The 26775-nt window shown below is 36.6% G+C and overlaps 1 protein-coding gene across 3 annotated transcripts; it reads left to right on the forward strand.

Moving 5' to 3' along the window:
* The first annotated feature begins 21 nt into the window (after positions 1-21).
* LOC139759120 (phosphatidylinositol transfer protein alpha isoform-like) lies at positions 22-26330 on the forward strand. Of its 3 annotated transcripts, XM_071681088.1 has the most exons (10): positions 22-157; positions 2458-2488; positions 3061-3224; positions 8994-9093; positions 12630-12707; positions 13733-13810; positions 18148-18315; positions 18973-19094; positions 20626-20716; positions 22295-26330. In XM_071681088.1, the coding sequence occupies exons 1-10, from the start codon at positions 141-143 to the stop codon at positions 22334-22336; spliced, it is 891 nt and encodes a 296-aa protein (XP_071537189.1). In that variant the 5' UTR covers positions 22-140; the 3' UTR covers positions 22337-26330. The 3 variants fall into 3 exon arrangements, with proteins under 3 accessions (XP_071537189.1, XP_071537191.1, XP_071537190.1); XM_071681090.1 differs by lacking the exon at positions 12630-12707; XM_071681089.1 differs by lacking the exon at positions 13733-13810 and having other exon boundaries at positions 27-157.
* Positions 26331-26775: the final 445 nt, after the last annotated feature.

The following is a 26775-nucleotide window of genomic DNA, read 5'->3' on the forward strand; positions in this document are numbered from 1 at the left end:
GGGGGGGAGGGGTAGTGGTGGTGGTAGAAGGTGACGGGTGTGGTGTCAGCGGCCAGTGCTCGGCGCTTCACGCTGCTCATTTGACGTGTCATCTCGCTAGGGGTCTGTAGCAGCCGATGTATTTGTGCACTTGAACCAAAATGATCGTCAAAGAATTGTAAGTTTACGGAATCTTCCGGACACCTTTTTATTTTTGATGTATGGCAAGTTGATGGACTTTATAACTGTGACATCTGTAATGTTACGAGTGTCAGGTTTATTGATTTTATTGTTGATATCAGAGGACTGAAATTTTTCTTTTTTTTGTTTTTAATGACAGCGTTTAAGGGAATGAGACAGCATTAAAAATAAACAAAAGAAAATTATTGAAGATTCTATAGCTATATAGAGAGGAAGATGTTGTGTCTGCAGACTTACTTCACTTGTGACAGATATTTATGTATTTTAATGAGTTTCATTGGATCACATAGGACATGGGGCCTAAGTGACACTTGGGTCTGTGTATGTATGGTGGTCCAAACACCCATTTTGGTCCACAGGGTCTCGTTTCGTCTGCAGGAAGACGAATTGCAGTTATCACAGGCCTTGGCCTGTTGTATCCAAAATAACATTTCTTAGGAGTATATTATGAAGTGTTAATGATTCAGGTAGCCATTCGTGGTTCATTGTATACCGGTAAGGTGAAGGTGAATGCAATAGGTCTGTGCAGCACCATAGACCAGGTTTACATGGAGACCAAGGATAGTTTTTTGGCCCTTACTGCTGTATAACATCATTGGTGCTATAGTTGTGTCCAAAGAGTGCTAAGTCAGGCTGTCATTGATGTAGACTATAAGGATCTGATTTTTTTTTATCAGAACTTGTGTAGAACAATTAGTGTAGGTTAAGAACAATGAATTCATTATTAGAAAATCTTTGATTCAGGAATCTGGTTGTTCAGTATGGGAATAACTGCACAATGATTCACACAAGGAAAAGTCCCCAGCAGATTGAGCAAGACCTCGTGCAGAGGAGCTTAATTATGGTAAAGAGAAAGCTAAGAATCAAACCTAACCCAACATAAACCCTCCCAAACATACAATTACCTAGCCTATCTTATCTACTGTAGCATGTGTCGTACCATAATCATGTCCCCTAAAGTGAAGTTTTACAGCATGTAATAATTCTTCAAGTTTAGTTTTTTTTAAAAAGGATGAAGTAAACGTTTCTTCAGTGACATTCTTTGCAAAATTTTTAAAGAATTTGAAATGAACCAACCCAATGCATGTCTCATGACCACAGATTCTCTTGTTAATCATAGTGATATCATTGTGATATTTAAAGAAACAGGCTTTTCTGACATGTAAGAAATATTGTTAGATATTGTGTACTGTAGTTATAACAGTGTAGAAACTTAGAGAAGTACTTAATGGGGTCATTAAATTTGATTCGTGAAACTTTTTATAATGATGCCTGAAACAAAAATAAGCACACAGTTAAGCAGCGGGGGCCAGAATGCCCCTGTATATAGGGGGTTAAAAGCTCCCAGCTGAAATTGGATTTTTAGGATTTCATAGATGTCAAAAACCACATCTTTTATCCATATTTTTTATGTAACACAGTAATATTATTTCAAATTATCTTTTATTTAGTTTATTGAACACCTTTTAATCTAATTTGAAGTATGAATTTAGATAGATTATTTATTCACTGGCATACCTAATACATCTTTTTCTTTTGTTGTCAAATAGTTTCTTAAAGTAGGTGGGTCAGTATATAAGTATAGTATTTAGCTATTTTGCTGCTGGCTGCCTTCAAATGAGAGGACTGAAAATGAAGCTAGAGCTTTGTAAGGTAAAGCCAAGAGATGGGATGCACGATAAACTAGGCAATAATATCAACACAAATCTGAAAGAACTTGAGTGATTTAGCATGGATATAGACTAAGAAAACATACTGGAAGAGGAATGCTAAGGGTGGTGTAGTGACCAAGTCTGTTTGCAGAAAACCGCATAAAAAGTATTTCAAAATGAAGTAATCGATACCCTGGGGAAAAATATCAAATTATCTCAGGTGTCTCTGTTGGTTTTCCTGGAATGTACTCGAATTTTGGTAAGATTTTATGAGAACTCATTTTATCAATCATCCTGTTCAAAGATATATCAAAATGACACACGTGTATGTTCATAAATATATACATACTCAACCTTTTTTTATGATCACAAAATTTGTTGATCATGTAGGACTTTGATGTTATTTTATTCCAGTTACTAATTTTTAGTGTGTGGAATTCACATTACTCCAGTAATTTCTTGTTATAGTCAATGTCTGCTTTGTGATTAATGTTCTCAATTAGGTAATTTTATTCCATTCATTCCTCCTCAGTTTGAGATGGATTCTTGAAATGTGCATTTCCTTGAAATTCTTTGATAGTTAATCATAATTTGATAATTATTTTGTCTCATTTTTTCATTTCAGTCGTGTCATCCTACCACTCACAGTTGAAGAGGTATGTGTTGTTAATTATTTCAGTATAATTTTAATTGCTGCATTCTTATAGGTGCCAAGTTTAACTTTTGGGATGATTCACATATCATGTGCAGGCATTTGGTATGGAAAAGCCTCAAACAGTTAAAGAATGTACTTTCTTACCCATCTTTGTAGGTTCCCATGCTTCTTTTATTGACTCAGGCTCAGTTATCCAGAGATAACCATGGTTGAAAGACACCATCCTTAAAGGGTTGAAATATTAAGAGGTACAGATTTGGGTCTTGGATTGGAATGCGAGGTAGATTAAACTTGGGGACTGCAGTAAATGGGCTAAGAAGCAGTGCAGCTTATTGGTTAATGCTTTATTTTTGTTTTGCTATGATTTCAGTATTTCATGGTTCCATAGACTCGCTTTGTTTGCATTTCACTTATAGTATTTGTTAAGTTTTGTAGGAGTTCTTGCCTCAAAAGTTTTACACTAATTAAACAAAACTCTATAGTTCAGTAATAGATTTCTTTTCAAATCATTGTCACAGATTATAGATATGAAAAATAATCCTTTTATGATTAAAGTAAACTTCATCTTTGCAGTACCAAGTGGCACAGCTGTACAGTGTAGCAGAAGCTAGTAAAAATGAAACAGGTGGTGGAGAAGGTATTGAAGTCCTTAAAAATGAGCCCTTTGACAATTATCCACTGCTGGGGGATAAATACAGCTCGGGGCAGTACACGTATAAAATCTACCATCTTAAAAGGTAACATTGTGGTTCAGTTGTTAATGTTCTTTACAGCACAGACTATTTAGTGATTTGATTGTAATGGAAATCTAAACTTTGTGTCAGTTACTTCTGTTTCTCCTTTTTTTTGTTTCCTTATTTTTCTCTTTTTACTTTTATATTTTTTTCTCCAGTATTAATTCTTTCCTCTAAGTATATGTTGAAACATCCCTCTGTATTTTCCATTTTTTTCTTGTTTTGATTAAGAGATTCTTAAACATATGTTTTAATTATTGTGGTTGTTGTCAAAATGATTGAGGAAGATTTTTCTTTTTTGATCCTTCTTTGTATGCAGAGAAAGAAAACATGATATATATAATGTAATGATTGGTATGCTAGTTCAGGGTACTCAGTTTCTCATATGCAACCAGATGTTTGATATGTAGATAATGAAAGTTCAACAAGGCTATATTTATCACTTACAGTTAAATGTAATATATCATTTTCAAACAAAGTAAATGAAATCTTTTTTTCCCACAAAATATCTTATTTTACTTATGAATCAAAATCATGAAAACATTTTCTGGAAAGTATCTTGATGTCAGCACAGTTCATCTCGTGCTCCACTCTATCATGATCTCATGTCTCGCACATACAGCATTGTGGCCACATATGCATATTCATTGAATTTTTGCTGAGATATTGTCTACTTCCGACATGTCAGGCCCCAACACTCCCTGATTCCACTTACCTTATGTTATCCACAGATATAGTTATTAATAACATTCATTCAGTTTATTATAAATCTCTCTCCATTGTATTGACTCAATACTGCTAATAGGTTGCTCTTATATCATTTACCATTGGAATTCTTCTATAGACATTCAGCAAATCATCAGTTTATTTCACTATGCATCCACTTTCAAAGAATAAACAACTTTTAGTACTGTTCACAGCTATTACATCGACGTAACTTCAACTGCTGCTTTCCCGGATTTTGCTATTATTACATCTTAAAAAATTTGTTGGCTCACATGGTCATTACACTGAGAAGTATTTGCTTTTCACTGCACAGTAAGTTATCCATAACTAATTTTATGTCTGATAACCGCCTCCTCCCATTTATTTTCAATAAACTTTCAAAAATATTATCAATTATTATTTGATATTCTGATATACATATCCATGCTTTCTAAGTATTTCTCACATACATTCTTCAAAGCAAACACCTGATCCACACATCCTCTACCACTTCTGAAACCGCACTGCTCTTCCCCAATCTGATGCTCTGTACATGCCTTCACCCTCTCAATCAATACCCTCCCCTATAGTTTACCAGGAATACTCAACAAACTTATACCTCTGTAATTTGAGCACTCACTCTTATCCCCTTTGCCTTTGTACAATGGCACTATGCACGCATTCCGCCAATCCTCAGGCACCTCACCATGAGTCATACATACATTAAATAACCTTACCAACCAGTCAACAATACAGTCACCCCCTTTTTTAATAAATTCCACTGCAATACCATCCAAACCTGCTGCCTTGCCGGCTTTCATCTTCCGCAAAGCTTTTACTACCTCTTCTCTGTTTACCAAATCATTTTCCCTAACCCTCTCACTTTGCACACCACCACGACCAAAACACCCTATATCTGCCACTCTGTCATCAGACACATTCAACAAACCTTCAAAATACTCATTCCATCTCCTTCTCACATCACCACTACTTGTTATCACCTCCCCATTTACGCCCTTCACTGAAGTTCCCATTTGCTCCCTTGTCTTACGCACCCTATTTACCTCCTTCCAGAACATCTTTTTATTCTCCCTAAAATTTACTGATAGTCTCTCACCCCAACTCTCATTTGCCCTTTTTTTCACCTCTTGCACCTTTCTCTTGACCTCCTGTCTCTTTCTTTTATACTTCTCCCACTCAATTGCATTTTTTCCCTGCAAAAATCGTCCAAATGCCTCTCTCTTCTCTTTCACTAATACTCTTACTTCTTCATCCCACCACTCACTACCCTTTCTAAACAGCCCACCTCCCACTCTTCTCATCCCTAATCCACTTGATATTGACACCAAGGGAAGGAAAATAATTTCTAAGATTACTCTTCAAACTCTGCAAGTGTTATATAACATTTATATCTCCATAAAGATCATCTGACACTGTAAGAAAATAAGAGTTTTGGGCTTTTTTCAAACTTGCTATTTTGATGATGATTCAACTCCAAGGCTAATTCTTAATGTTGGCTTTGGGGCCATTCATATATGTGAAAATAGACAAATATGCCACCATAGGTAGTCATGAAAAATTATGAAAATTGCTTCCTTGAAATGTTTTGTCCCAGAGAAATATCTATATTTTATTATTGAACATAAATGAGTGGGGAAAGTACTTTTCTGTGAAACAGGTAATGCTCTTGAGAATGTGAGAGCAGTTGTTCATGTGTGCTGCCCATCTCTTCAGTGATTCTCTATGTGCAGTATGCAGCATTGGGCCCATGTGGCACTATGCATGATTGCTTGAATATTTGCTGTGAGATCATTGTACTTTCCTGACAGTGCAGGAGCCCCAACAGTCCTGATTCCTACACATTTTTAACCACAGAATATATTGTTTGTAATAAGGAAATTATTCAGGTTATTATAATTAGTCTGTCTCCTTGTATGTGGTGACAATGACTGGCTGAATAGGAAATCTCTACTGATTTTACCATTGGATTCATACTATATGAATGCAGGCAAATCATCACTGTTATGTACTTGCATCTATTTGCAAAGAATGATAACAACTTTTGAGTACTTGTTCACATGCTGGTATTTAACATCGACGTATCTTCACTGCTGCTTTACAGTGATGTTTGCTAATGAATTCATTTTAAAAGATTTTGTTGCTTATGGTCTTAGCACTGCAGAAGTATTTGCTTTTGCAGCTGGCACAGTAAGTTCCTATACTAATTTATGTGCTGATAACCCCTTTCCTTGCCCATTTATTTTCAAAATCTGGTTCAAAAAGTATTATATTTTATTTGATTTCTGATATACATATGGGCCAAGCTCTTTTGCTTTCATACTTGATTGTCCTTTCCTGCATCAGCAAGGTAGTTCCAGGACTAGATAAAGAAAGGCCACATCCACACATCCATTCTTGAGTTGTCATGTGTAATACACCATAACTACAGCTCCCTATCCACATCCAGGCCCGAAAGACCTTTCCCTGGTTTACCCTTGATGTTTCATATGCCCTGGTTCAGTCCACTGACAGCATGTCAACCTCAGTATACCACATTATTCCAATTCACTCTTTCCTATGCATGCCTTTCACCCTCCTGTATGCTCAGGCCCCAATCGCTCCAAATTTTTTTCTCTACATCTTTCCATCTACAATTTGGTCTCCTTGTTCTCCTTGTTCCCTCCACTTTTGACACATTTATCCTCTTTTTCAACTATTCCTCACTCATTCTCTTCACATGACCAAACCTTTTCAGCACTCCCTCTTTGGCTGTCTCAACCATACACTTTTTATTACCACTTAACTCTCTTACCATTTCGTTACTTGATCAAACCACCTCACATCACATATTGTCGTCAGACATTTCATTTCCAACAAATCCACTCTCCTCTGCATAACCCTATCTATAGCCCATGCCTCGCAACTGTATGATATTGTTGGGACAACTATTCCTTCTAACATACTCATTTTTGCCCTCTCAGATAATATTCTCACTTTCCACACATTGTTGCTCCCAGAACTTTCATCCCCTCCCCTACCCTATGACTCACTTCCACTCCCATAGTTCCATTGGTTGCCATGTCCTTTCCCAGATACCTAAAACACTTTACTTTCTCCAATTTTTCTCCATTCCAACTTACTCCCTACCTAACTTGTCCCTCAACCCTGCTGAACCTAATAATATTCACATCTACTCTCGACATTCCCCTTTCACACACTTTTCCAAACTCAGTCGCCAATTTCTGTGGATATTCACTCAAATCTGCCACCAGCTCTATATAATTAGCCACAAAAACTGACCCTCTTCCAAGGCCCTCTCATATCCCACAGACTTCATACTTTCCTCTCTCTCTAAGACTTGCATTTACCTACCTGACCACCCCACCCATATACAAATTATACAGCCATGGTGACATTACACATCCCTCTTGCAGACCAACCTTCACTCAGAACCATTCAGTCTCTTCCTTTTCTACTTGTTAACAAGCCTTACACCCTTAATAAAAATTTCTCACTGCTTCCAACAGCTTTCTTCCCACACTGTATATTCTTAAGACCTTCCTTAAAGCATGTCTATCAACCCTATCATATACTTTCTCCAGATCCATAAATACCGCATACAAATCCATATGTTTTTCAAAATATTTACGCACATATTCTTTAAGGCAAACACCTGATCCCCACATCCTCTTCCACTTCAGAAACCACACTGCTCCCACCGAATCTGATGCTCTGTACATACCTTCTTCCTCTCAGTCAACACCTTCTCATACAATTTAACAGATATACACAACAAACTTATATATCTCTGTAGTTTGAACACTCACGTTTATCCTTTTTGCCTTTTTACAGTGGCATTATACATGCATTCTGACAATCGTCAGGCACTTCACCATATCCATACATACATTGAATGTCCTTCCCAATCATTCAACAATACAGTCATCCCCTTTTCTAATACATTCAACTGAATTACCATCCACTCCCTCCACTTTGCTGCATTTCATCTTCTGCAAGGCTTTCACCACCTCTTCTTCCTTCACTAATCCACTTTCTATCACTCTCTCAGTTCACATAACACCCTGACCAAAAGAACCCACATCTGCCACTGTATCATCAGACACATTTAACAATCCCTCAAAATACTCTCCTCATCACTGCCTGTTATCACTTCCCTTTTTGCTCCTTTCATTGATGTTCCCAATTGTTCTCTTGTCTTTCACACATTATTTCCCCCTTCCAAAACATCTTTTTACTCTTCCCAAAGTTTACTGATACTGATAAAGTATCAGACAGAAAGCACTATTATAACTTGTTATTTCAGAAATTATTATATCTTTATGAATGTGATTACCATTCAGAGGTATCTTGGAGCTTAGAAAAATTGTGTATGATATAGTACTGTACATTTTTTATTTGTAAAACTTTGTATATGTCAAAAACTCACTTACAGTAGAACTAACTGCATATGGAAGTCATAGGGCAGGCTGAACAAGATATAGATGTGTATTAACACTCCAAGCTCAAGTATCAGACAAATTTATCAATGAGGCAGAGTCTGAGGTCTCCTCATTAGACCAAATGTCAACTTTCCCCAAACTTTCAGGCTCTTTTATGTCTTTATATTGAAGTCATTGGTAATAGGTAGATGAAAGTGAATTGTAAGAAGAATGCAGAAATTAACCATTTGGTGATGTAGAAATTCCAAGTTCCCACTTACATTATTATTTCAGTCACACATTACCTAAGACTTGACTGTTTTTGTGTCAAAGGAAAGATGATTATTTTATTTATGTATGCTACCTTGAAATATTTTGCTTAATCCTGTCTTAATTTGTAGTCTTTCTGGTATATTTGGAAAGTGTAGATAATGATCATCATTGGGAGATGTTTTGATGAAAGAGGGATTTGTTTAGTTTAAATGACCAACTAAAGATATTGGTTGATAGAAAGACTGGAATGAAAGTAACTATTTGCAGATACCATATTGGACAGTATTAGCAATACACTTATGCTATTTCTTTATTGAATAGCATAGTTAATCCAATGCATCATTTATATCTTCAGCAAAGTGCCATCCTTCATCCGACTTCTAGCACCAGAAGGATCTTTGGAGATTCATGAGGAAGCTTGGAATGCCTACCCATACTGTAGAACCATCATCTCGGTATGTTCAGTATTTCGAGGGGATTTTGTATTATTTATTTAACTTGACCACATTTTTTTCCATGTGGTGGATTCAGTGGATAAAGTTTTAGAAACCCTTTATATTTATCATCATACTCCTTGTTAAGTTCTGTTCCTTGGATCTTTTTACTCTGTAAAGCAGGACTGTTTTATGAGACCTTCCTCTCCATTCACTATTTTACGTTGATAATTATTAAACACATCCACAGGACGATCATCAGTTATTCTTTACATATTGTATGAAGTACTTATAGAACTTAACAACACATTTTCTGAATAATCCTCCTTGTACAGATTACATTAGTTTATTTATAGGCCTATAGCACAATGATATTTCCTCATTTGCCTTGTCCATTACCATTTCATAACATTTTATCTCCTTATATGTACTTCCTTCCTTAATTCCATCTAACCTTGTAAAACCACATTCTTTTTCGTAAGAAATTTGTCTGAACTGTTTTGAATATGATAGGCATGTTGCTGTAGCAGACCATATCAGTAATATACAGTGATGTGGTTTACACAGCCATTTTAACAATGTAACATCTTTTTGTAATCGTGGAGCAATAGTTTTGTTTATATCCATGTTTATTTATTTATTTTTATTTGGCACATGAATTCCAGAAAGGCATTCACTACAGAGCATATCCTTGTTAACTCCATTATAATCACTTCATCATTCACTTGTAGCAGCAACATTGATATCAAGGTCCGTCATACACTCTTAAATGATAATTTTTTAAAGATATATTTAGCAGTTACCTGTCACCACTGCAGTTTATACCATCATTAACCTTGGTCTAGACACAGCAACATTACTTGACATTAGTTAGAAATGGTTGGCCAATTTCTAGTCCAAGTAAGAACAACATCCCATCCACCACCAGGTTGTCCCCATATAGAGTCTACCAAGGATCTGTTGCTTTCCCCACCTGCTTCAACTTGATTTTCTATATCCTTCACCACATCCACACTCAATCCATCTCCCTCATGTCGATGATTCAGGCATGGCTTTGTAACACTTGAAATCCTGGGCAATGAACAAATTTTAACCATATATGCAAATTATAGAATGCTGGGTTACACAAAACCACAAGGCAGAATCTTCAGCTAAATCACTTTGAATCTTTTAATACCAATAACAAGTCTAACATTTATCCAAACAGTATCATATCCAATTAGTCACTACCTTTCAATAAACACTACCATTCTTGGCATTATATTTAATGGACAATCAGCACACACAGCAAATGAGTGTCTTAAGATAGAGTAAATATGAGATGGCCTTGATTGAGGAATACAGTTCCCTGTGCCATCTCAGCTACCATGACAAGCCAATCATCCGTCAGTAACCCGTCAACCACTCCACTCATGTACATATTGTGCCTGAGTAACCTCTCCATCCATATATATACGTGTAAGAATATACAGGAGTCCACCTGCTCGAGTTACATTGTGAGTGAAAAGTCACCTTCAGCAAGGTTGTATCATTAGGAGTACAGTCTTCAAAGACTTGTCACTTTAAAGGAGTCTACATTTCCCTGCTACTAGAAGTAGTATAACCTTGGGCTGCAGGAGTCTTGAAAATGGTCCTAGGTAACATCAGGACTCTTTCATAGAAATTGGTCTTGGGGTAATATTAGATAGATATAGATAGAATATTCTAAGAAAATACAATGTCAGGACTAACTGGTTATTCCAGTAGGCCTTTGTTTCAGGGTGCCACCCCACTCTACACCAAGGCCTAGCCCAAGGCTATGTTCCCCATTGTTTCAGGGTGCCTCCCCACTCCACACCATGGCCTAACCCAAGGCTATCTTCTTAGTGGGAGAATGGGGACATAAGTGTGCTGAATGCCTTCAGAGAACTTATCATGTTCACTTGCCTTCCTGGCTTGAAATAGGGAGGTGTTATTCAGTTAGTGTAGATGTTGCTGCCATAGTCAAAATTTCCCTACTTTTGCCTATACATATATAGTATGGATACTAGTCTTTTTTTCTCATACATATTCGCCATTTCCCACATTAGCGATGTAGCGTTAAGAACGGAGGACTGAGCCTCAGAGGGAATATCCTCACTTGGCCCCCTTCTCTGTTCCTTCTTTTGGAAAATTAAAAAAATGGGAGGGGGGGGATTTCCAGCCCTCCGCTCCCTCCCTTTTTAGTCGCCTTCTACGACATGCAGGGAATTCCTGGGAAGTATTCTTTCTCCCCTGTCCCCAGAGATAACTAGTCTTATTTTGTATTTATATATTATAGTGACTATACCAGAAGTATGACAAAATGGTGATTAGTCCCTCAGCATATGAGATAGCAAAAATCTTAATATAACAAGCTTGGTGGCAACACTATCCATTGTTATGTGTAATTACTGATGCCACAACAACTCATCCACAGACTTAAGTAGACTAGATTTACTTTTATACTGTTTATTTCTCATTCAGGAAGGATGACGTTGTTTTTCTACAACTTTAAAAAAAGTCATTTGAGAGTGGACGTGGACAGAAAACTTTATTGAGAACTTAGAGAGTTGAAAATGCCACACCTCTCACATTATCATGCATGCTTGATCTCACACTATTCACTCCACTCCACTCCACTTAAGGGTTCCATTATATTTGATCTTTTCTTATACTAACTTGTGCAAGTTTTCCTTTCTAAAGGTGTTTGCCACTTTTGTTCAAATATGTTAATAATTTATTCCTATCACATCCTGTTCAGCTATGTGTGACTTGCATGTCTTTTCACAAATTGTTGTAGGCAAGTTCATTTTGTTCCAGGCCTTACACATCTTTTTTTCAGGAATATTTGTGGATGTAAGGTCTCCAAGCCCAACCCAACAGTATAGCAGATAGGGCAAGGACACCCTGTTCCCTTTGGTTGACTTGCCTCCCTTTTGGGAAAAATACTTCATTTACCGTCCCTCTTTCGAGTGATCCCTCTTCCTACATCTGGCACTGCCTTCTCCTGAGCATCTTATTTCTTTTTACTTCTCTTCCATTCTCCTTCCCCTTTTTGATTTATTTTCTTCTTCATTTTTCTCCTTTGTTTTCCTGGTACCCGTCTCATCTTGCTCCTCCACTTCTCCACACTTCACTTGCTCCCACCCTTCTTTTTCCGACTCTTCCACTGTTCTCCTTTTCCTCAGCCTCTTCCTCTCATCTTGCCTGTGTTGTCATCTTACCTTCTGTCTCTGTGCTATTCCTGCTCTTCCTTCCTTGTCCTCTTCATTCTCCTTCTCCTCTTCTGTTTCTCTCCTTCCTTCTTGTCCATTCTCTCAGCTTTCTGCTTTATCACCATTATCATTTCTTTTACTCCTCCAATTTTTCCTTTTTTGTTCTTGTTCCATTTTAAGTCAAAAACAATGAGTTGTTTTTGGGTTTGATTGCATAGTTCTCGTTAGAATGAATGGTTTTGATAAGTTGTCTGGTTGTAGATTAATGTTTGAATTTATCATTATCACTTCTTTCTTTTTTTGTTAATTTGTGTCATTCATGACTCGCAAGTTATATTTCAGAATCCAGGCTACATGAAGGAGGGTTTTTACATCACAATAGAGTCACTCCATGCCCATGATGATGGAGAATCAGAAAATGTGAGTGATACAGTGCTGAATTAGAGCATGTGGTTGCTCCTCTGTGCTGCTTTTATGCATTACAGCAATGTCATTAGTGACATAACAGCACTAAATATAGGTGTCCTCCCAAGAAAAGAATGCCTTATGCATGCTTTTTTTTTTATGGATTTCATAGTCTGATAGGCTGGCTGTATTTTTAACATCTTGATAGTTTTAATGTGTAGGTTAGTATTGCATTAACAATTTCACACATTTCCTTTCTCAGGTGAAACCCTCTCATAATCTTCCTGCTTGAACAATACCTGTCATTTCCCATTCGTGGATAAAGAAATTTTTTTTTATATGATTTTTGTATGCTCAAAATTTGTAGTTATTGTTTGTATCCTTTTTGTCTGTGTATATCTCATCTTTAAATGAGGCTAAGGTGAATCCCAGAGCATTTGAGAGCATATTTAGTTAACTAACAAAATTTTCCTGTACTTTTCTTGTAGGGCATGCTTTATTAATCACAGTTGCATTGCATGTATATCTAATGGAGTAGAACTGTATGTCAAACCTAAAGTTGAAGTATTGATAGGCAAGCATTTGTGTTACATCTGGAAGTGGTAGATCAAATATTTAGCATACTGGTTATTGTAGTGCAATGGATTCAGTTTATAAAGATTTATACATATATATATTTTTCCCCCCAATTGAAAACCCTAGTATTGTACATTTATGCTGTAGGAAAAATAGTTAAAGAATTATGGTATGCCCATTTTCATGAAACATATGTTTATATTATTTGTTTAAATTTTCGGGTGTTTTCTGAGTCCATTGCATTGTATCTTGGCTGCTTAGGTAATTGCCATCAAGGCATACACTGAATGTAAATTTAGATTGCCTTTTGCACATAATCTCCTCAAAAATATGATACATTTTTAATTGATTTTAACAGATGGAAAGCTGCTTTTGTTGGACCAGTTTGATACTGATTTACGTTATCTTTAACACCCTATGTTTTCATCACTTTAGCTTTAAATTTTCCTTGAACTGCATGGCAGAATCCTGGCTTCATGAAGAAAAAGTTTGTCATTTGCATTGAGTCCTTTCATGCTGATGACCTGGGGACTGTGGAGAATGTGAGTGTTGAGCTGGTTCTTTACATTTTTATGTTTCTTCTTTTTCAATTGTTTATCCATGTGGTGTGTTTGTATTATGCTTTTTCATTAATCTGTCCCAAAAAGTAACCTAATTGTACAGAGAAAGATAGCATGCACGAATTAAAGATCTTCAGTACTTGATTTAAAAATTTTTCTCATATAATCATCTCTTTTCTTTATATCAGCTCATTCCTTTTATTGAAATTCTTTTGATAAACACATAAAAATATTTGATAATTTTCACTATTTTCTGTTGAATGATATCTGTAAATATCATAAATAAATCACTGAAATGAGCAGTGTTATTGATTGTTCTGTCTGAAGTGTTATTGCAGATTTGTGATATTGATTTTAAAGAACTGGTGGTTGCTTATGACATTAAGTAGGGTGAAGTGTGTGTTTGGAATGTAGAAAAGTTGTTTTTAAAATGGAACAGAAAATACTAGAAATGGATGAAAAGTTGAGCGTTTGGTGTAAGGACACAATTTCAGAATTTGGTGACATAAATGCCCATACATGCATATATTCATATACATATCAACATTTATCTTTATATTTATTTATGGTACTTTGTCGCTGTCTCCCACTTTAGCGAGGTAGTGCAAGGAAACAGACTAAAGAATGGCCCAACCCACTCATATACATATGTATATACATACACGTCCTTACACGCACATATACATACATATACATTTTAATGTATACATATATATACATACACAGACATATACATATATACATATGCACATGATTCATACTTGCTGCCTTTATTCATTCCCGTCGCCACCCCGCCACTCATGAAATAGCATCCCCTGTCCCCCCGTGAGGTAGCGCTAGGAAAGGACAAAAGGCCACATTCATTCACACTCAGTCTTTAGCTGTCATGTGTAATGCACCGAAACCACAGCTCCCTTTTTAACATCCAGGCCCCACAAAACTTTCCATGGTTTACCCCAGACGCTTCACATGCCCTGGTTCAATCCATTGACAGCATGTTGACCCTGGTGTACCACATTGCTCCAATTCACTCTATTCCTTGTGCGCCTTTCACCCTCCTGTATGTTTGGGCCCTGATTGTTCAAAATCTTTTTCACTCCATCCTTCCACCTCCAATTTGGTCTCCCACTTCTCCTTGTTCCCTCCACCTCTGACACGTATATCCTCTTTGTCAATCTTTCCTCACTCCATGTGACTTGCTCTCTCAACCACTCTTTTTATTAGCACACATCTCTCTCACCCTTTCATTACTTACTCGATCAAACCACCTTACTCCACATATTGTCCTCAAACATCTCATTTCCAACACATCCACCCTCCTCCACACAACTCTGTATATAGCCCATGCCTCACAACCATATAACATTGTTGGAACCACTGTTCCTTCAAACATACCCGTTTTTGCCCTCCAAGATAATTTTCTTGCCTTCCACACATTCTTCAACACTCCCAGAACCCTTGTCCCCTCCCCCACCCTGTGACTCACTTCAGCTTCCATGGTTCCATTCGCTGCCAAATCCACTCCTGGATATCTAAAACACTTCACTTCCTCCAGTTTTTCTCCATTCAAACTCACATCCCAATTTACTTGTCCTTCAACCTTACTGAACCTAATAACCGTACTCTTATTTACATTTACTCTCAGCTTTCTTCTTTCACACACTTTACCAAACTCAGTCACTAGGTCTTGCAGTTTCTTACCCCAATCAGCCTCCAGCACTGTATCATCAGCGAACAATAACTGACTCACTTCCCAAGCGCTCTCATCTACAACTACAACAGACATACATATTCATATACATCTTTTCTTTTCTTTCATACTATTCGCCATTTCCCGCCTCATTGAGGTAGCGTTAAGAACAGAGGACTGGGCCTCTAAGGAAACATCCTCACCCGGCCCCCTTCTCTGTTCCTTCCTTTGGGGAAAAAAAAAATAAAAGAGGGGAAGATTTCCAGCCCCCCGCTCCCTTCCCATTTAGTCGCCTTCTACGACACGCAGGGAATACGTGGGAAGTATTCTTTCTCCCCTATCCCCAGGGATAATATACATACACAGACTTATTCATATATACACATGAACATGTTCATACTTGCTTGCCTTCATCCATTCCTGGCACTACCCCACCCCACAGGGTATATGAGTAGGAGAGATGGTCAGTGGGCATTATTGGATTACATACTAATTGATAGGCATATAAAAGAGAGGCTTTTAGATGTACATACACCGAGAGGGGCAGCTGATGGGAAGTCTGATGACTAATTTGTGGAGGCAAGGGCGAAGATTTGTGGAGGTTTTCGGAAAAGAGGACACAGTATCGGTGAGAAGAGAGTGGTGACAGTAAGTGAACTTGAAAAAGACTTGTGTGAAGAAATGCTAGGAGAGATAGTGTAGAATGGCAAAAGGTGAGTAAATAAAGCAAGGAGAGTGGGTGAAGATTGGGAGATATTTAGGGAAGCACTGCTGGCATGTGAGAGAGGTGTGTGGCATGTGAAAGGTAGTAGGTGGTCAGATGAAAGAGGGTACTGAGTGGTGGGATGAAGAATTAAAGGTGCAAATGAAAGAGAAAAGAGAAGCATTTGAGCAGTACTTACAGGTAAGGAGTGCAAATGATTGAGGAATGTATAAGAGAAAGCGATAAGAGGTCGAATGGAAGTTGCAGGGATTGAAAAAGAGGGCAGTTAAGAACTTGAGTGAGTATCAGTAAATTTTTGGGAGGATATGTTTTGGAAGGAGGATGATAATGTGCAAAAAACAAGGAAACATATAGAAACATTGATGAACAGGGCAGAAGGGGAAGTGTTGGGAGATGTGGGGTGTTTTTATGTCTGTTAGAAATATTCCTTGAAAACCGTAACAGATGGTGAAAATGATAATACAATAAAAGAAAAGTTAAGTAAAATAAGAGAGTAAAATCATTAGAAAACACAAAGAAAGCACAATATCTAAGAGAAAAAAAATTCTTTTTATAAAGATTCCGTATGTGTTCCTGCAAAGTTGGAGCTTTTTAGTGATATATAATTTTTCCATATTTTTACGTGATTTACATAGCTATAGCTAATCCTTCACTTTCCAATGTGGTGAATCATTCAAAATACGATACAAGTTGTTAGATAGCAAAAAAAAAAAAAGATTTAAAATTCTATATATATCTGGTCATGAAGCTGAGGCCTTAGAAATCCATATTTCATAGTGTAGAACCTAGATGACAACAAATGCAGATTTGATAGTGGTTTCAAATAAAGAGGGATATTCCTGAATGTCGCTGTAGCAGAAACTATTTTCTGTATCTGAATTTTGCAGTCTGTGGGTATACAGAAGTCCCTTGACAATCACTAGGGTTACATCCCTGGAAGATCCCAAGTTGGTAAATCCATGGTTGGCAAGTAACAGGACCTGTGGGAAACTGGGGATTGGGGAAGTGTCCTTTGAGTTCCATACCTTAAGCCCTAGAATGAACACATCAAGGTTGAAAATAATCTTGTTTAATTTAAAAACATGCTTATTATCTGACATTACAAAGAAATTATGTAAAACACTGTATAATATGATGGCAGTATATCACCATTGATGCCATACTTTCATACCCCCAAAAAATGCTGTTACACATAGGGCTACTTCAGTGCTGGAAACCACCTGGTTATGGCACTACTCATGGATCTCCTTAGAGATGATGGTCTTCTGGGCCAGGCCACAAGCAGCCAACGGCCACATGACACTCAACCAGTGTATGGATAAAATTTTGGTTGTGCCGTGGAAAACTAAGGACACTCAAAACTTGATGCATGGTTGTTAAATTTATATACATTATTCCAAGCATGTTCTCAAAATCATGGTTAGCAAAACCGTGGCAGGCAATGGGCCTCTAATATTTATATGGGTATCTCCGGACAGTAGAATAAGTTTTTTAACATGATTACCTTGTGATTGTAAGTCTTTGAGCTTGAGTATAGAGCAACTTAATTGGCAGTGTTAGGACATGAACTTGATGTTGTATGAAATGCTTTAGCTGTTCCCTTAAACCAGTAAAAATCTTTATATAACCACATACTAACAACTTGCCTCTTGTTTGTGCTATAATTTAAGCATGCATCTATTTTTTTTTTTTTTTTTTTTTTTTTTTGCTTTGTATCTGAAAATTAGTGCTTGTTAAAGTTGGTAGCTGCTCTGTTGTACTGTACATTTGATATATTTTTCTTTGAACATTAATTACCTTTGTCATAAGTCATGCACTCTTGTGTTCAGAAAGTCTAATGAAATAATTTCATTGATATTTGATTTTAGACTGATATATAATTTTGTGTAACATTTTGTTTTACAGGCCCATAGACTTTCTGGAGATAAGCTGAAATTAAGGGAGGTAGTAACAGTTGATATTGCCAATGACCCCGTAAAGTCTTGTGATTATAAACCTGATGAGGACCCAACAAAGTTTAAATCTGCAAAAACAGGTCGAGGTCCTCTACAAGGACCACAGTGGTGGAAGAAGGTGAGGTATTTTCATAATATTTGTATAAAATTATTCACAAATCCTTCAGTTCTTTGTTTTTTCTTATACAGAAACATAAGCACTACTGTTTATGGAAACTCGAAATATCAGTGGTATGTTTGTTATATACTGTATGCCTTAACTCTTACAGAATTGAAGCAATTAATGTACTAGTTTTTCAAGATTGGTTATTTTTTTAAGTGATAAGAGTGTTGTACATGTTTGTATTCATGTATTCATAAGAATGAGTTGAATATGGGGTACTTTCATGCTCATTGCTGCTGTATCCATGTGCTGGAGAAAGTAAATTTGTTTTATTAAGCCAGTGCAATTCTTGCAGCAGTTACAGTAATCATAACCAATAAACATTTTTGATATTTAGCCCTTTGACATTCACAAATGTTCATCTTTGTCACATGATCAACATTCACAAATGAAGATCTTTATTCTGAGAATTCCCACCACAATTTAAATGGTACGTTCTGCGCTGGAGTAGGAAGGGATGGATGTATTGGTGTAGAATGCTCCGCAAGGACAGTCACTATCACTTACCCTGCAGATGGGAAAGGGTAGAGGAGTGTGCATTTTGGCATTATTACCATATTTGACTGTGGAATTGATTAAAATGATATAAAATATTTTCTTTTCATTCCATAGTGTGATCCGGTGATGACTTGCTACAAACTGGTGACCTGCGAATTCAGGTGGTTTGGACTACAGTCACGCATAGAAAATATCATCCATGATGTTGAACGCAGACTTTTCACTAACTTTCATAGGTAATGTTGATAGTCATGATTATAAGGAAATGTATTAGAAGAAATTATTTAGTTCTTACTGAGAAATGGGTGCCAGGTAATATGCAAGATTAGATGCTGTTTTTCTGAGAAGTGAATACAGGTGAAGAATGACAATAATGCTGAAATGGGAAAGGAATAGATAAAAGATGATACATTATAATGAACTAGTAAACAGATCATTCTTTGAATGTCGTTGGATATGTAAGAAAGGGAGATCAAGGTTAAAGCCAAAGTACTGTCAAGGATTATAGGACTATGTAAGAGGAGTGTTTGCACTGATAGGTTTGCATAATGTAATAAATGTGGTAATAAGGGTATCAACAATCACGAGTGGATCAGAAGTCTGCTTTAAAGAATGTCTTCAAGAAATATTAAAAAAAAACAGGGATTTAAGTGGCATTTATGTATTAGGAGAGAGCATATGGTAAGGTTGATAGAGATGTCATGTGGAAGGTCTTATGGAAATATGGTTTGGGAGGAAATTCCCTAGAAGTTCTTAACAAAGGTTTGAGGTGTGTGTGTGTGAGAAGGAAGAGAGGAAAGTGAGTGTTTCCAGGTGAAGGTTGGTCTACAGCAGGGGTGTGTGATGTCATTATGGCTGTTTAATTTGGGTATTGAGGAAGGTAAATGCTGGAGTTTTGGAGAGAGGATTAAGTATGCAGTCTGTAGGGGGTGAGGGGAAGTGAGTATGTTGCTGTTTGCTGATGAAACATCACTGGTGGCTGATTCAAGTGAAAAACTTTGAAAGTTTGTGAATGAGTTTGGAAGAGTGTGTTACAGGAGAAAGTTGAGAGTAAATGTGAATTAAAGCATGGTCATTAGGTTCAGCATTGAGGGAACAGGTTAGTTGGGGTGTGAGTTTGATGAGGAAATTTTGGGAAGTGAAATGTTTTAGATACCTGGGAGTGAACATGTCAGTAAATGGAACCATGGAAGTGGGTTATACAGTGGTTGAGGAAGTGAAAGTTCAGAGAGCTTTGAAGAATGTGTGGAGGGTAAAAATGGGCATGTTTGAAGGTGTGGTAGCTGAGATATATGGAAAGTTCATTTTACAAACATGGTAAAAGGAAGAGAAATGTTTAAAGTTGAAAGGCAGACAAGTTGCTTGTCCTTCAAAGTGAGTATTGATTGAGAAAAAATATGAGCCTTTTAGTTTGTCAAAGTTTGTTAGAAGGAATGGTGCAGGGTTCATTAGTTTGCACTTGTGAAGCATGGATGAGCATTGGTATAGCTGGAAATACAGTGCAAACAGTTGCAGTGGTGGTTTTTGAGGAGCAGATTTAGTTGATAGAAAGGAAAGAAAAGGTAAAAGGAGAATTGTTGTTTTGAAAAGAGCATTGTATGGAATTAAAGATAGAATTCTAGGATGATATGGATGTTTGGAGTGAATGAATGTAAAGTGATTGACTAAAGTATTGTATTTACTACCCAGGACTTGTGTGGTGAAATGATTCATCATAAAAAGATGATTAGTGTTGTATTTTAACTTGGTTAACATGTAATATTCCAGACAAGTGTTTTGTTGGATGGACCGATGGCATGGATTGACTATGGATGATATCCGGCGATTGGAAGATAAAACAAAGGAGGAACTTGATCAGGTAGGTGATTAGGTAATGAGCTGTAGTATTGGTATTTATGATAAAGTTGCTAAATTTATACCTAAGAGTGCCTCACATATGGATCATATTTGTCTTTTACTGAATATTAGCAACAGTCTTCAGAACAGCAAGCAACAGTCTTCAGAACAGCAAGGTAAGTGATGCAGAAGTACTTCTGTACTTTGTATGAAGAATTTTACTGCTGATGTATCTTGTTGCTAGCTGATGATTAGGTTTGTTTCCACTGTATGAAATGATTGAACATTTTGTGCAAAGTCCTAGGCATTTCACTCATGGCCTAAACATCATAAAAATTGAAAATGCATTGTCCTCATTCCCTCTAATTACATCTAATAATAAATGGATGGTTGAATAACTTTCCACTGCCAATTAATTATACACTAGAGATTACTGTATTATTTTTTATTTTAACCAACATAGGCAAAAATATGCCCTTCTCATATGAAAGGAAAATAGGATATGACATGTAGAATGAAGAAATTTACCATAGTTCCATAGATGTTAGGTATAAAGGTTATAGAGAGGAGACAGATGAAAGAGGTAAGAGAATTCTGTAGCTTTACTGTTGGAGGAAATGAGGAGGTATTGTGATGGTCAGTTTTTGTGTAGCTAGTCTTTTCGCTGAAACATAGGAAGCAGCAGCCATATGCATACCATGGGTTCAAGCCATGGTGGAAGGGACACAAGCATATAGCTTATGAGAGTAATGGTTAAAATGATAGCTGCAGCAACATCATAGCAGACAAAAGTGAATGGTTAATAAACAGAAGGAATGCTTTTATTATTCTCAGCACTGTACATGGCAGGAGAGAATGACAGTATTCTGAAACAAGGGACATGTACAGTGAGTGTTCTGAGTGTTGCAAAATTTCATTTAAGGTATTTGTATGTAAGTAGATACTTTCTCTTTTTTTTGCTACTTTCTCTCCCAGGTAGTAGATGGCAGGCATCCACCAGTCTTGGAGGTATTACAGATACTTCCCAGCTGGGTAGTGGGAGAATTAGTGACAGCTGTTCAATGTGCCAGCACTTGAATGGCTGACAAATTTCACTCCTATGGCCCAGCCTGCTGTCTTTTCTCTCTTCCATATTCACACATAGGCTTCTGGCATTGTCAAAAAACATTGCCCCACCATCTCACACATACTACTTGACAGCACACATCTTGCATGCCTTTCTTTGTGACTAAATTATTCAGCAGGGAGCACATCATGCTAGCCCTGCCCTTTGGCAGAATTTCATTGTAAGTACTCAGGCCATTTTTGTACTAAGAAGTAAAAGTGCTAATGATTTGTAAAACACATGAAACTTGGTACCAGGTTGGTGTATTATATCAGGAGAGTATACAAACCTTGGAGATCCTCAGATTAAGTATGTTGAAAGCAAGTACAGTATTAGATATCCATGTCTCTCAGTTTACAGTAATTTTAGTTTGCTTGAATGTATATGCTTGTGTTCTCTGAAGCAACAGGGCTTATATTTTTTTGTGAATTTTATGTGCCTAATGATTGTTTCTTTGATTGGTGCAAATGATATTTTGAATTTTCTCTTTTGCAGCAAAGAGAGATAGGGGACGTTCGTGGCACAAAAGGTGAATAACTGTGGAGTAATGCCTATTATCTCTCTTCGTGCTGGAAAGGCCAGGCACATGTCCTGGGTTTCTCTTAGCTACAGGACCACAGAGAAGATATGTTGTAATGATTATCAGTCTTTTTGGATCAATATCAGGTACTCAATAATGTATTGAGGCAAATAGAGTTTTTGTATAATGAACAAAAAAGATACCTTTGATCTGAAATACTGAAGCATGTTTGATGAATACTGAGTACTTTTAAAGTGACCAATTATTCATAGGTAAGGGTTGAATCAGATGATCACCTTGTAGCTGAATGTACATATGTGACAAAAGGACTTGAGAATCCCTACTGCCCGTCCTCACTCAGCAGTCTGTAAGTCCCTAAACTAAGTTTTTATAAGTAAAAGTGAGAAAATGTATGTAAGTTTAGTATTGGGCATAGTATTAGAATGGAATGTAAGTACATAAGTTTGTAACAGCATCTGGTAATACAACTAGGAGAGCTGAAATGTTCTCAGTAAGTTCTTATTGGTAACAGAATTCAGCTGTCTACAAATGGGATGAGCAATCCAGCACTGTAATTTATGATATATATATTGCACATATTTTCATCATGGATTGATTACTGCTCACACTTCATGGATTGTGAAGGGCATCATGGGGCTGCCTTTTCATTAATATGTCTGTGTGTTTCTCTGTCATACATTTTTCCTGGACCAGAAAAGGGATTCTTATCGCAATTGCGGGGAATACTACTGCTCATTGAGGCTCCCATTTGTCTGTCCTAATATGGACTATGTTACATAACCTTCTGAGGTTACAAGGTTTCTGTGCAGTTCCCATTCAGCTTATTTTGTGGCTGAAATTGTATACCAAAAAATAATATTTACATTAGCGAATTGCAATGAATAATTTTCTGCTTTTTTGTGTACTTACACAGCTGTAGTCATAAGCACAACTCTGATATGTACACACACAGACATTGTTTGATGGTACTGTGTATTTGAAAGTGTATCCACTGGAACCTTGTTTATCTATAGAATTCTGGGCTTGAGTGGTCTGGATGTCTAAATTTTCAGGTTGAGAAAAAATGTGAAATTTTAGTGACTCGCTGACGTAGATATAGTAAATGATTGATGTAAAATTTTAATTGGATGCTTAACCATATATGTTATAGGATGATGGTCAACAGTTGTGAGAGGGTTCTTTGTGTTGCTGATTGCATGACATATGTGCTCCCCTAACTTGGGAGTATACTTTAAGTCACTTTCAACATATTTCTATCCTTAATGATGCCAAGTTCAGAGCTTAATCTATAGTCATTGTTGCTTTCATAGCATTTTTTTGTCATACATTTTTGAATTCCTGAGGTTGTAGCATAGTATGATAAGTATACCTCAGGAAATTTGGTATTCCTGCCCTTTCCCAGCCATCAGGTTTGGAAACTTCAGTGCTGCAAAATTGAATTTCACAACGTGTACACTGTACAGTTGTATGCACTTGATCTGCCTCTTGTGAACAAGAATTGTGATAAGCGAATAGATTACATTTTTCCATATGCATCGCTGCAGTATTATGTCGTCTATAGGGTCTTATAACTAAAATAACATTACTGTTAATTACTAGAGACATGGAAGATGTTGCTGCAACACAGCACAGACTTTGACTGAGAGAAATCAGTGAATCAGCCTGTAAGCATATAGTCATGAGCTATCATTTGACTTCTAAGGTGTCAAAAGAAGTTAATTTATGTTCATGTGGCTACTGTAACCAAGAAAGTACTGTGTGGAGAGTCTAGGTAAATAGGGAAAACTCTATTCATGCCCAGATTTACCTGGTCATTACATGAAAATCCTGATCAGATTCAGATTTTAGCTTGTAAGAATTTTGGAGAATCAGTGGAAAGCACCCATACAGTCTTGATGCCATCCACTTAATGGCACATAACTACTATCCAGGGTTGGGATAAATGAGGTTTCAATGTATATAAGTTTGAAAAAGCAGATGACAGGCATGGAAGGGCTCTGATATGTTTATCACCAGCATAAAGTATTGGTTGACATTTTAAAGAATCCTCAAGACATATACTGTTATTAGCAAGAAATAAAGTACCAGCAGATAAGAATACACAGTTGTAGAGATTTTTGTCACTTACACTGCAAATTACAATTTCTTCTTATCACAGATTACAGATCTAGCTTATTCATGATCTGAGAATGATAAATACTTCCCATACTATGGCAAAAAAGATCAATTATTAAATTTTTTAATAGTGTAGATATATAATTTTAAAATATATAATCTGAACCTCTTCTGCAGGGGCTCCTGCAGCCTTAGGGCTGCACTACAATCAGTAAGAGAGAAAGGACAAACTCCTTTAGAGCAAGAAGTTCTTTGATGAGATTGTACTCCAATTATACAGCATTGCCAAAGGTGACCTTTCTTTCACAGTTTAACCACAAACAGGCTGAATCCGGTAATTCATACTTAAAGATATTTGCTGTAAAGAAGGTGTATGAAAAATATATTAAAGTAATGGAAGGATTTATGTATGGCAATTATGTATCTGGAGAAAGCATATGATAGGGTTAATGGAGATGCCTCATGGAAAGTCTTAGGAATATATAGTGTAGGAGGAAAGATACTACAGTAGAATCGGTGAGTTTTTATCAAGAGTGTATGATGTGTGTGCTAGCAAAACATTGCACTCAGAACAATCTACTGGCTGCTAATATAATACAGTTGGTCAACACCTTCACAGTGAAGCATAGATCTTCCCAATATTATCCCAACTCACCATGCTCAGCATTCAATGATGTGTAACTACTAAACCTCTTCCACCCAAAGTAAGTAACCCCAAATAGAATTAAAAAGCTTACATTTGCCTCACTCTTCAGTAACCTTTGCTCAAAGATCCTTCAACAAATATAACACTAACAAAACACATACACACCGAAATAACCCAACAAGCACCAAACACTTCCCCCCAGGTCAATCTTAAAATCCAAACCATCAGACACACACACATCATAATCTGCTTTCCTCGGGCAAACTCAAGTCACTTTCCCGTCCATGCTTCTGACATTATTCATCCCTAAAACACTGCAAACACTGTTTCACTGTATTCCAAGACCTTGCATTCCCACAATGCAGCTACCACAATGAAGACACACATAGACGCACTCAAAACATCACCACTTTATTTGACTGATGGTCTGGGCTGGTTGACATGGCAGGCTCCCTGAGTGCTGCAGGAGCCTCATAAAGATAGAAGGGATTCCTGGGATAGGAATTAAGTTCATAAGTATGTACAATTTACTGCCACTTTTAATTATGTATTTTATTGTGGAATATTGATGATTAACAATGAAATCGGCTTTTAACGTCAGATTTTTATAAGTAATTAAATATGTAAAATGAATGGCAAAAGTACAGTGGGCACATCTGTTCTAGGAAATGAGACATTCCAGTCCATTGTTACTCAAACAAGTGAAAGGTGAAGAGCAGGTAAAAATAATTGTATAATGGGTATATATGATCAAGTTCAGTACTAATTTAGATTTGTGATTTGGATTGTTGTTTGTGAGTTGTAGATGTTTTCACAGCTAAAACATTTTTAAGGTTGTTACTGTATTTCTCAGAGAATCAGAAATTCTGTGATGTGTGTTGTTTGTATTGTGATAACTATACATGTCAGAGAGAGAGAAAAGATATGTGTGCTGTTTTGCACTGTGATAATTGAGATTAAGACGTATGTAGTGTCTTTTCTTTGAATAGAGTGGACAAATAAACTCAGAAAATAACTCTTGCTATTATTTGTCTCATGCTGTAAAGTTTTATTGTAATTTTATAGCCTCTTTATTTTTTGAGATATAATAGTGTTGTGAAAAGAAATATATTCATTAATAGGATGTGGATTTACTTTTGTAATGAACCAAGGAGAAAGTTGAGAATGCTCTGTTAATCATCAGACTTTCCAGAACTTGGCAGGAATAAACATTTTAAAACTTTTCCAAAGTATGGATTTGTTTTGCACCTAAGTCTTTTAAAAGCTACATCTATTCAAACAAGAAAATATTTATGTAGGCATAATGCACTGGTTTTCAGCACATTAGACATGACGGCTAGAGAGTGGATGTGTGCAAATAAGGCAGTTGTTTGTTTGTTCCTGATGCTACCTCACTAAGGCAGAAGTGATTACATATGAAAATGAAATGCAAGATTTTTGAGACATTTGAATTAACACACAACTTCTGGTACCAACGGTAAGTAAAAACATTGTATATTTTGTGATAAAGTTATGGATGATTATGGTGATATATACCTGATAACACATCAATTATTATGTTAGTTTTTCTTATCTGTCTGGATTTAAATTTTGTAACATTTAGATGTAATGAATATGCAATTTAGATTGAACACCTTTGAACATGGATTGTGTAAAGACAGTGAATATGTATTT

This window comes from Panulirus ornatus, chromosome 32 (assembly GCF_036320965.1).
Source record: "Panulirus ornatus isolate Po-2019 chromosome 32, ASM3632096v1, whole genome shotgun sequence".
Lineage (NCBI taxonomy): Eukaryota > Metazoa > Arthropoda > Malacostraca > Decapoda > Palinuridae > Panulirus > Panulirus ornatus.

Bases quoted from the DNA above. Each gene is read 5' to 3' on its own strand.
- LOC139759120 (XM_071681088.1), top strand. The intron at 9,094-12,629 runs GTATGTTCAGTA...GTTATATTTCAG, and splicing joins ACTGTAGAACCATCATCTCG to AATCCAGGCTACATGAAGGA. The intron at 18,316-18,972 runs GTGAGGTATTTT...TTCATTCCATAG, and splicing joins GACCACAGTGGTGGAAGAAG to TGTGATCCGGTGATGACTTG.